Raw genomic sequence first — 11,643 nt, 5'->3', positions numbered from 1 at the left:
CACACCTTCATCCAGGTAGAAGACACTCCCCAAACATACCTTCATCCAGGTAGAAGACACTCCCCAAACACACCTTCATCCAGGTAGAAGACACTCCCCAAACACACCTTCATCCAGGTAGAAGACACTCCCCAAACACACCTTCATCCAGGTAGAAGACACTCCCCAAACACACCTTCATCCAGGTAGAAGACACTCCCCAAACACACCTTGACCCATGTTGAAGACACTCCCCAAACACACCTTGATCCAGGTAGAAGACCAAATCCACCTTCATCCAGGTAGAAGACCAAACCCACCTTCATCCAGGTAGAAGACCAAACACATCTTGATCCAGGTAGAAGACCAGAGAGCATAAAGGCGAGCTCCTGCCTCCTGGCTGATGGACAACATCCAGCCTGTCAATGTGTAACTGCTCACCTTCTTTATTGTGGTTGTCTTACAAAGATGGATGTCTTCCTGGCTGCCACTTGTAAACATCTCCTCTCCTTTATCTTCTTCTGGTGTTTGCACAGATTATCTGCACTCACCTGCTATTGTCTTTCCTCTCAAACAAAGTCAGAATGCACCTGGTCTTGCCCTCATTGTTGGCAGCATTCCTTCCTCTGGTGGGAATCCTGCGAGGACACACTCCTCCATAGTCAGGACCTCAAAATCCCAATCAGATCTTTTTGCATCCATGATGTTGTCTCCCAGTCTTGATGCTGGCTGCCTGTCACACACACTGTGATCCTGGATGTCTTGTTAGTGTGAAGGCCTGGAACTGGAACCTGCGTCCCCAAGTTGAGTGCACTAACTTCTGGTTTTGTCTTCTTACTTCCAGGATTGTGCTGCCAGCGAGAAAGATTCAGACCCCAAAACAAAGCAAAGCGGTGAGTCTGTCAAGCGTTCCTCTTCTTTTTTTGGTATTTCGTATTTGTTTTCCTAATTAGTTATTCATATTTCCACATTTTACCTATCCAAACTATTTTGTTTTTTAATTTTTGACTCTTCCAGAAGGAAGGCTTTTTAAAAACACTCAGTGGGGGAAACTATGTACAAAAGCCAAAAGCAGTGAAGTTGTCACGTTGTGTAAATGCTAAATAAAAAGAGAATACAACAAATCCTTTTCAACTTATATTCAATTGAATGGACTGCAAAGACAAGATACTTAACGTTTGAACTAAGAAACCTTATTTTGTGCAAATGTTAGCTAATTTGGAATTTGATGTCTGCAACATGTTTCAAAAAAGCTGGCACAAGTGGCAAAAAAGACGGAGAAAGTTGAGGAATGTTCATCAAACACTTATTTGGAACATCCCACAGGTGAACAGGCTAATTGGGAACAGGTGGGTACCATGATTGGCTATGAAAGCAGCTTCCATGAAATGCTCGCTCGTTCACAAACGTGGACGGGGCGAGGGTCACCACTTTGTCAACAAATGCCTGAGCTAATTGTTTAAGAACAACATTTGTCAAGCAGCTATTGCAAGGAATTTAGGGATTTCACCATCTAGGCTCTGTAATATCATCAAAAGGTTCAGAGAATCTGGAGAAATCACTGCACGTAAGCCATGATATTAGGCACCTTGGATCCCTCAAAAACTGACATCAGCATGTAAAGGATATCACCACATGGGCTCCGGAACATTTTAGAAAACCACAATCACTAAATACAGTTGGTCGCTACATCTGTAAGTGCAAGTTAAAACTCTACTATGCAAAGCCAAAGTCATTTATCAACAACACCCAGAAACGCTGTCTGCTTCACTAGGCCGAAGCTCACCTAAGATGGACTGATGCAAAGTGGAAAGGTGTTCTGTGGTCTGACGAGTCCACATTTCAAATTCTTTTTGGAAAATGTGGACGTCGTGTCCTCCAGACCAAAGAGCAAAAGAACCATCCGGACTGCTCTAGGCACAAAGTGTAAAAGGCAGCATGTGTGATGGTATGGGGGTGTATTAGTGGCCAAGGGATGGGTAACTTACACATCTGTGAAGGCACCATTAATGCTGAAAGGTACATACAGCGTTTGGAGCAACATGTTGCCATCCATCCATTGTTATCATGGACGCCCCTGCTTATTTCAGCAAGACAATGCCAAGCCACGTGTTAGTGAAAGAGTGCGGGTATTAGACTGGCCTGCCTGTAGTCCAGACCTGTCTCCCATTGAGAATGTGTGGTGCAATATGAAGGCTAAAATATGAGGCAGGAGACTGTTGAACAACTTAAGCTGCACATCAAGCAAGAATGGGAAAGAATTCCACTTCAAAAATGTGTCTCCTCAGTTCCCAAACCTTTACTGAGTGTTGTTAAAAGGAAAGGCCATGTAACACACTGCAAAAAAGTTGTCACAGGGGCATTTTTACCAATGTGTTGCTGCCATTAAATTCTAAGTTCATGATTATTTGCAAAAAAGTTTCTCAGTGTGAACATGAAATATCTTGTCTTTGCAGTCTATTCAATTGAATATAAGTTGAAAAGGATTTGTTGTATTCTCTTTTTATTTAGCAAGGTGAAAACTTCACTGCTTTTGGCTTTTGTAGAACAAAAGTTTTTAAAAGACTTTCTTTAACACACTCATTAAGGTGAAGCCACACACTCACGCACACATACACACACACACACACACACACAGAGGGTGTATAACATCTCCATCTCCCACTTGCAGTGCACCAGCAGCTGGATTACTGTGAGTTGCCCAACCGCTTCCCAAGAGAGCAGTGGGACTCGGCTTTGCAGTTTTTCCTCTAGAAGCAAGAGGACTGAAGGCAACTTTTAGTGTCCGGACCTTTTTTTCTTTTTACTGTATTCAACTCTCTAAATCCATTCAAAAAACGTTATAGCCTTATTCCAAGTGTGCACATGCTAGGAAAGAAGTGTACCAGCTATTTGCACACAGGACTTTTTGTATATTAAAGTGAAACAAGACAGTTGTTTCTGCTTTGGAAACGTTAATTTATGACATTTTGTATCGGTCACTCATGTTGTAGCTGCCATCTTTATCATCTCTTTCCCAAGAAGGCAAAATGTGTATAGTTGATCATACATATGGTTATTATTTTCAAATGTAGGAATGTACATAATAAAAGTGTTTTTGTTATTTCCAGCAATGACATTTGTTTGATTTATCCTTAAATCACCAAATACTGCGATAAGGTGGCGACTTGTCCAGGGTGTACCCCGCCTTCCGCCCGATCGTACCTGCGATAGGCACCAGCAACCCCAAAGGGAATAAGCGGTAGAAAATGGATGGATGGATGGATAATAGCCAAATATTTGTTTAAATAGTATTGCATGGCCTTCATTAACTCCTATTTAAATTTATTTTAGTTTCACTTTTTGACTTTTGATCCCTTTTTATTTCTAAACTGTCAGTTGAGACACTTGTATTGAAGAATGCCTGCAAATATGACATAAGATAGTGCAAGTTGCAGCTTTAATTAAATGTTATAAATATTTTGGGTACTAAAGCATGTATTGAAATGTAGTGTTGCACGTTTTGAGGGCAGCAAAGATCATCTTAACAGCTCAGCCTTGCTCCTTCAATAAATTTCCATTTCCTCCACTGATAAAAAAAAAAAAAAAAAGCGGATCTTCCCAAACAAACTGTTGAGGTGTCAGGTGTCAGGTCCGGCTTGACCTGCCCGCCTGTCGCCTTTGTCCAGCGGCTATTTGCCGGGCAACATTCCGACTGGAAGGAAAATAAACCCAGGACACGCCACGATGCTTCCACTGAGGGCGCGGAGTCAATGCTCCCACGCAAACACTTTAAACGTGTTTGGTTGCCAGGTGATGCCAGATGTGATAATATCTATACTTTCAGAAATAATACTCGTTTAAAAAAATATTGTTTTTTTGTTTTTACAATCCAAAAATAATAAAACAAAAACGGGAAATTTTGCTTCATTTTCCATTTTGATCAAACGTATTTTATTGTATTTCCTTAGATTTTAAGCAGGCATATTTATCGCAGTCCTTCCATCCATCCATTTCTACCGCTTATTCCCTTTTGGGCTCGCGGGGGGCGCTGGCGCCTATCTCAGCTACAATCGGGCGGAAGGCGGGGTACACCCTGGACAAGTCGCCACCTCATCGCAGGGCCAACACAGACAACTTTCACACTCACATTCACACACTAGGGCCAATTTTAGTGTTGCCAATCAACCTATCCCCAGGTGCATGTCTTTGGAAGTGGGAGGAAGCCGGAGTACCCGGAGGGAACCCACGCATTCACGGGGAGAACACGCAAACTCCACACAGAAAGATCCCGAGCCTGGGATTGAACCCAGGACTGCATGACCTTCGTATTGTGAGGCAGACGCACTAACCCCTCTCCCACCGTGAAGCCCTATTGGTTATTTGACGCGAAGGTTGCCAGGTGATGCCAGATACGATATCTATACTTTTAGAAATAATACTCGTTTAAAATATATATATATATATTTTTTTTTACAATCCAAAAATAATGAAAAAATAACAGGTTATTTCGCTCTATTTTCCATTTTAATCAAACTGTATTTAATTGTATTAACTTAGATTTTAAGCAGGCATATTTATTGCAGTCCCTTCTTAGGTTATTTGACGCGAAGGTTGCCAGGTGATGCCAGATACGATATACTTTTAGAAATAATACTCGTTTTATTTTTTTTATTTTTATTTTTTTTACAATCCAAAAATAACGAAAAAAATAACAGTTTATTTCGCTCTATTTTCCATTTTAATCAAACGGTATTTAATTGTATTTACTTAGATTTTAAGCAGGCATATCAATTGCAGTCCTTTCTTTGGTTATTTGACGCGAAGGTATCCAGGTGATGCTAGATACGGTAATATCTATACTTCTAGAAATGATACTCGTTTTATTTTATTATTATTTTTACGATCCAAAAATATTTGGAAATTAACAGGTTATTTCGCTTTATTTTCCATTTTAATCAAACGATATATAATTGTATTTCAATTAATTTTAAGCAGGCATATCGCAGTCCTTTCTTTGGTTATTTGACGCGAAGGATCAAATGGGTTCTAGAAACGTCTTTTTATTGGCAAGGTTGGCGTGTGTCTTCTTATAATAAATAGCAATAATAATAAGTTATTTCCAAGAGCCTTGTGGTGTGTCTTGAAGATTTAAGAGTCGATGACGTCAAGCACATGATCGATGTCCACATGTCGGAATCCCCACATTGTCCACTTCAGGGCAACAAGAAGAAAAAAAGTGGGAATCTTTTCCTCCGTGATACAAATCCACGTCAACAGCGTCTTGTTGAGGCGTCAGGTGACGTCATCACGTGTCCAGCGGACTGGGAACCATGCTGTTCGGTGTGTCCGGCAACTGTGACGACAGAGAAGTGACGTCACTGGCAGACGAGTTCCCCAAGGAGCCGGACTCCGAAAAAGACATCTGATGGAACATGAAGGCACTTTTTAAATGATGCATTTGTTATTTTATTTGTATTTTTTTATAGAAATATATTACAAAATAAAAGACTTCAACATGTTTGATTTGAAACTATTAAACATTTTTGACACGTTTTTTTCCGCTCAAACGCTTGACTGAAAAATACAATAACTTTCAATCAATGAAGCCATATTTGAACATCAGATTATGATACAAGTTGATGCAATTAAAATTCAGTTCACCGGAAAAAATAGCTGTAGTAAATATATGTTGATGCACAATAAATTACATACCGAAGCTCCCCTAAACACAACAGTAAACACAGAAATGCAAATGTTTCTTTTATAAAACCCAAATGAGGTATCTAAAATATTAAGATCACCTGCTAGAAGTAGTTCTATTAATGCAATAACAATAACGTGTTCAACGACTGAACTTAATAAAAATATGAACACAAACTTTAAAATGTTATATCATCAGATTTATGAAATATCTCTTACAATATTATATATACTTGTATGTGTGTTTTTAATTTAATTTAATCATGGCAGCGTTTTAGGATTCAATTAACTATATTGTGCTGCGCATCAATCTAGCGTGACTCTTAAAATAATGTCATCATTTAATTTAAAAGTATATTTTATTTTTGTCTGAATTATCATTTCAAATTCAAAATACTTGTGGACCTTTCATATTTCTAGACAGTGAGTTTGATTATTGAATTAAAATAAGTCAAATTGTTTTCATTTGAATTTAACATTATTTTTTATTGAAGGCCTCATCGATGCAGTCCTCTTTTTCATCTTACATTTATCTTACACTTAGACTTCATTGTCATTCAAATTTGAACTTTACAGTACAAATAAGAACGAAATTTCGTTGCATTAGCTCTTGGTAGTACAGGATTTAAAAAAGCAATAAGGTGCAGATATAAATAAATAGATTACTATACAGATAAATATATTGCACTTTTGCATATGCATCCAGGTTAATGGATGTATGTTATATTGTTTTTTTTTTTATTCCAGCGAGTTAATCAATTTTGCAGGGAGTTGAGGGGATAATTTAATTATGAGGCGTTCAAGAGTCTTGTATTAATTGTGGATATATATATATATATATATATATATATATATATATATATATATATATATATATATATATATATATATATTAACATTATACATTAAATTCATCAAATTTCAACGTGTTTAATTTGACACATGTCAATAAATGGACTATTTTGACAGAGTTTCTTATTGTGGTTGTACGTTGTGCGGCGGCTGATGTTTATGGAAAATCTTGGACATAAATTGTACAAACGAAATATCCTAAAAACATTTCCATTTTAGTTTTTTGAAGATTATACATGACAGGAAAATGATTTCTAAACGTCAACATAATCACGCCTTAAGCTCAAACCACAATATTAACAAAATAAGAGTGATATACCAATAAAAGAGTAAATGTCATCCCAATTAATATCTTTAAAAATGCTTATTATTCTTGACGTCAGTCTGGTGACATTGTGCATCTTATTGTTCTTTTCTCACCAGTTGTTGGAAGACGGGCTGGTCCAGGTCTCTCTGCAGGGCGAAGTCACTCAGACTCTTCCACGTCGCTTGGTAGGTCTGCACCTCCACACTGTTGTCCTGCACGCAGCTGTCGTGGCGGCTCGGACTTCCGGCCACCAGTGGCGTCCCAGTGAGGCCCTGCAGGTTCTGCACGGGGAGGAAAAAAATCAATTAATCGCATGAACTAAAGCAGTTTATAAATTCCCAAAGCAGGGAGCAAAAATTATCCAAATAATTGCGCAACTTTTTCTTTTAACTGGAATGACAAAAATATGATTTTTTCCCTTGCGACGCACCGTCTTGTCGTCGTGCTGCTGCTGCTGCAGCTGCTTCATCAGGATGCTTCTCTTCTTGTCCTTGCAGCGTTTGTTCTGGAACCAGACCCGGATGACGCGGGGACTGAGGCCGGTCATCTCCACCAGCTGCTCCTTCATCAGCGCGTCGGGCCGCGGGTTGGCGTTGTAGCAGGTCCGCAGGGTGTGCAGCTGCTTCTCGTTCAGCACCGTCCGCACCCGGGTCGTCTTCTCCGACGGCTTGTGCACTTGGTTCCGCTGCTGCGGCTGCGGGGGGTGCCGGACCAACACCGGCTCTGCGGGGACGGCGGGAATATTTCACATTGATCTGCTAACAGCGAATGTACATTTTTTTCCAGAGCAGTTCGGTTGCACACAAAGTGGGAGTTTTATGCAACAAAATGTATGAAAAAACATCATTACTAAAATATCATAAATAGTGCAGGTCCATAATTACCTGAGGTGGGCAAAATATAATAAATCGTGCAGGCCCATAATTACCTGAGGTGGGCCATATATCATAAATAGTGCAGCCCACAATTACCTAAGGTGGGCCAAATGTAATATATAGTGCAGGCCCATAATTGCCAGAGTTGGGCCAAAAATAATAAATAGTGCAGGCTCACAATTACCTGAGGTGGGCAGCTTATCATAAATAGTGCAGGCTCATTATTACCTGAAGTGGGCCATATACCATAAACACTGCAGCCCACAATTACCCAAGGGGGGCCAAATATAATAAATAGTGCAGGCCCACAATTACCGGAGTTGGGCCGAATATAATCAATAGTGCAGGCCCATAATTACCTGACGCGGGCCATATATCATAAATAGTGCAGCCCACAATTACCCAAGGTGGGCCAAATATAATAAATAGTGCAGGCCCACAATTGCCAGAGTTGGGCCAAATATAATCAATAGTGCAGCCCCATAATTACCTGAGCCAGGCCATATATCATAAATAGTGCAGGCCCATAATTACCTTAGGTGGGCCAAATTTAATAAATAGTGCAGCCCACAATTACCTGAGGTGGGCAAAATATCAAAAATAGTGCAGGCTCATAATTACCTGAGATGGGCAGAATATCAAAAATACTGCAGGCACATAATTACATGAGATGGGCCGAATATAATCAATAGTGCAGGCCCATAATTACCTGAGGTGGGCCATATAACATAAATAGTGCAGCCCACAATTACCTGAGGTGGGCAAAATATCAAAAATAGTGCAGACTCATAATTACATGAGGTGGGCCGAATATAATCAATAGTGCAGGCTCATAATTACCTGAGATGGGCCAAATATCATGGGCCCTGCGATGAGTTGGCGACTTGTCCAGGGTGTACCCCGCCTTCCGCCCGATTGTAGCTGAGATAGGCGCCAGTGCCCCCCGCGACCCCAAAAGGGAATAAGCGGTAGAAAATGGATGGATGGATGGGCCAAATGTCATAAATAGTGCAGCCCACAATTACCTAAGGTGGGCCAAATATAATAAATAGTGCAGGCCCTTAATTACCTGAGATGGGCAGAATATCAAAAATAGTGCAGGCTCATAATTACCTGAGGTGGGCAGAATATACTAATTAGTGCAGGCTCGTAATTACCTGAGAAGGGCCATATATACTAAATAGTGCAGCCCACAATTACCTAAGGTGGGCTGAATATACTAAATAGTGCAGGCCCATAATTAGCTGAGATGGGCAGAATATCAAAAATAGTGCAGGCTCATAATTACCTGAGGTGGGCAGAATATAATAAATAGTGCAGGCCCATAATTACCTGAGATGGGCAGAATATCAAAAATACTGCAGGCCCATAATTACCTAAGGTGGGCAGAATATAATCAATAGTGCAGGCCCATAATTACCTGAGATGGGCAGAATATCAAAAATAGTGCAGGCTCATAATTACCTGAGGTGGGCAGAATATAATAAATAGTGCAGGCCCATAATTACCTGAGATGGGCAGAATATCAAAAATACTGCAGGCCCATAATTACCTGAGGTGGGCAGAATATAATCAATAGTGCAGGCCCATAATTACCTGAGGTGGGCAGAGGTCTTGCATGGACGATCCCGGGGCTGAGCGGACTCCCCGCGGAGCTCCTATCCAGCAGCAAGGCATGGTCTGCCCGACACAGCAGCTGGTCGTCCCGCACCGTGAACTCGTCCCCGGGCAGAAGGTGTCGGCTGCAGGCGGAGCACCGGAAACACTCCAGGTGGTAAACGCTGTCTCTGGCCCGCATCACCAAGTCGCTGCTGCAGAAGCCCGTCTTGCAATTTGCACATTTTATGCCAAACAACCTGCAAAAATAAACATAAAGTATGAGAAGAAGAAAAAAAACCCGCGTGGTTGGAGTATGGGCGATGACGTCACACCTGGCGTAATCTCGTTTACAGTAAGTCTTGCCATCCCGCACGAAGCACGTGCAGGACTCGTCCAGGTGCTGGCGGCACTCGGCGCACTTCAGGCAGGCTGCGTGCCACTCCAAGTCCGGGGACACCCTCAGGATGTACTGGTCGTGGATCTGACTCCCACAGCCCACGCACATGGCAAGTACTGCTTTCTCTGAGGGAGTTTTTCAAACAACACACCTTAGTCATGAGAACACCTCAATTACAACAATAATAATAATAATACATTAGTCATAATAAGATATTAATTATAGAAATACATTAGTTACAATAATATATTAGTTATTATAATACATGAGTTATAATAATATATTAGTTATAATAATACATTAGTCTTAATATTAAATTAATCATAGTAATACATTAATTATAAAAAATCTATTATTATAATAATATATTAGTTATAATAATACATTAGTTACAATAATACATTAGTTATAATATTACATTAGTTATAATAATACAATCGTTATAATAATACATTAGTTATAAAAATACATTAGTTATAATAATATATTACTACATAATATATTAGTTATAGTAATACATTCGTTACAATAATATATGAGTTATAATAATGCATTAGTTATAGTAAAATTAGTTACAATAATACATTCATTATAATAATATATTGGTTATAATAATATATTAGTTATAATAATATTTGAGTTCTAACACTATTTGAAGGCCGGTGTGAGGAGATCACGGTGGAGAAAATGTGTCATAAAGCTGTGCAATTCTTGGAATGAGTCTGGTGGTAAAAAAAAAAAATGTCAAGTGTTGCGTGACTCATCTTAGCCGGAACATAGTTGGACTTGTAATGATTCTTCATGACTTTTCGGCTTGTTTTGCGCAGCCGTCGTTAAAAAATCAAGGCATAAAGAAGTCATGTTTACGAGGACTTACTTGTGGAATGATCGCCCATGTCACCCGGGAACGCGGCATGGAGCAGGAGGTCCACCAGAGGCATGGAGCGGGAGGTCTACCATGCAGGAGCAAGTCCGTCCCCCGGCTGATGCTCACACTTGTGTGAGAGGAGGGACACAACAAAGCTTACACCGACCAGTGACGTATGCAGACCTTGGACCTCTGTGGCTCCACGCACACACACACACACACACACACACACACACACACCACACACACACACACACACACACACATATAAACACACATGCAAACATACACACACACACACACACACACACACACACACACACACACACACACACACACACACACACACACACGCACACAAACATGCAAACACACACCCACGTACACACACTCACTATGACTTTTATTTCAAGTGGTATTTTTCAAACCCACTTTGTCATAGTTTCTTCTCTTATTAAATGGTTTTAAAAAGCAATCTCTGAAACGTGGAATTTTGCTTGTTGTTTCATGGTTGACATTATTATATTTCTTACATCTAAATGTGTTTAATAAAAACATAACAATAATATGCGGCGTGAACGAACTTTTTACTGTAAGCTCCAGTTTGTCTTGTCGCTCTGCAGCGCCCTCTGCTGGAGAAAGTATAAAATCACTCTAAAACAAAATGATTAGTGTTTTTTTTTGCAAGGATTTATTAAATTCCGAATCATTCATTGCATTAAAAATACAATCCAAAATAGATCATTTTAATATGAAATTGTGAACTTTTAATTGTGTTTGCTTTCGTTACAGAAATATTGTAAACAGCTGCAACACAAATAGAAACTTACACTGTAAACACTTACCATGATTTCACGGTATATATATATATATATATATATATATATATATATATATATATATATATATATATATATATATATATATAAATACTGTCATCGTCACATTACTATATTTCACAGCAATTTACTTCACAATAAAACAATGTAATCAATTTCCTCTGTAATAAATATTCAAAGTAATGTGTCTCTTGTCCAGTAGGTGGCAGTAAGGTGTTAACACCACATAATGATTTATAAATTGC

General features: G+C 39.5%; 2 protein-coding genes across 8 annotated transcripts in view; one reads left to right on the top strand and one right to left on the bottom strand.

Moving 5' to 3' along the window:
* scaper (S-phase cyclin A-associated protein in the ER) overlaps positions 1-3,092 on the top strand; it is a 160,703-nt gene extending 157,611 nt beyond the window's left edge. For 5 of the 7 annotated variants that reach the window (XM_061916973.1, XM_061916971.1, XM_061916976.1 and 2 more), the window contains 2 exons: positions 824-872; positions 2,651-3,092. In XM_061916973.1, coding sequence (XP_061772957.1) covers positions 824-872; positions 2,651-2,733 — 132 coding nt within the window. In that variant the 3' untranslated portion in view covers positions 2,734-3,092. Of the gene's footprint in view, positions 803-823; positions 873-2,650 lie in introns of those variants that run through there. The other 2 variants (XM_061916974.1, XM_061916972.1) reach the window with 2 other exon arrangements.
* Positions 3,093-5,005: 1,913 nt separating this feature from the next.
* On the bottom strand, positions 5,006-10,699 carry isl2a (ISL LIM homeobox 2a). The gene is made up of 6 exons (XM_061918068.1): positions 10,569-10,699; positions 9,627-9,816; positions 9,292-9,551; positions 7,251-7,543; positions 6,934-7,101; positions 5,006-5,383 (listed from the first exon to the last, which is right to left on the bottom strand). The coding sequence occupies exons 1-6, from the start codon at positions 10,630-10,632 to the stop codon at positions 5,267-5,269; spliced, it is 1,092 nt and encodes a 363-aa protein (XP_061774052.1). The 5' UTR covers positions 10,633-10,699; the 3' UTR covers positions 5,006-5,266.
* Positions 10,700-11,643: the final 944 nt, after the last annotated feature.

The sequence above is a fragment of the Nerophis ophidion genome, linkage group LG12, assembly GCF_033978795.1.
Source record: "Nerophis ophidion isolate RoL-2023_Sa linkage group LG12, RoL_Noph_v1.0, whole genome shotgun sequence".
NCBI classification, from domain to species: Eukaryota; Metazoa; Chordata; class Actinopteri; order Syngnathiformes; family Syngnathidae; genus Nerophis; species Nerophis ophidion.
This window is presented reverse-complemented; position numbering and strand designations above follow the sequence as displayed.

What these genes read in the sequence shown, in the direction of transcription:
- isl2a (XM_061918068.1), bottom strand. Translation starts at nt 10,632, where the DNA reads ATGCCTCTGGTGGACCTCCTGCTCCATGCCGCGTTCCCGGGTGACATG. An exon ending in TGTAAACGAGATTACGCCAG is followed by an intron (nt 9,552 to 9,626) that starts GTGTGACGTCAT and finishes TTATTTTTGCAG; the next exon opens with GTTGTTTGGCATAAAATGTG. An exon ending in AGCCCGTCTTCCAACAACTG is followed by an intron (nt 5,384 to 6,933) that starts GTGAGAAAAGAA and finishes ATGTTCCATCAG; the next exon opens with ATGTCTTTTTCGGAGTCCGG.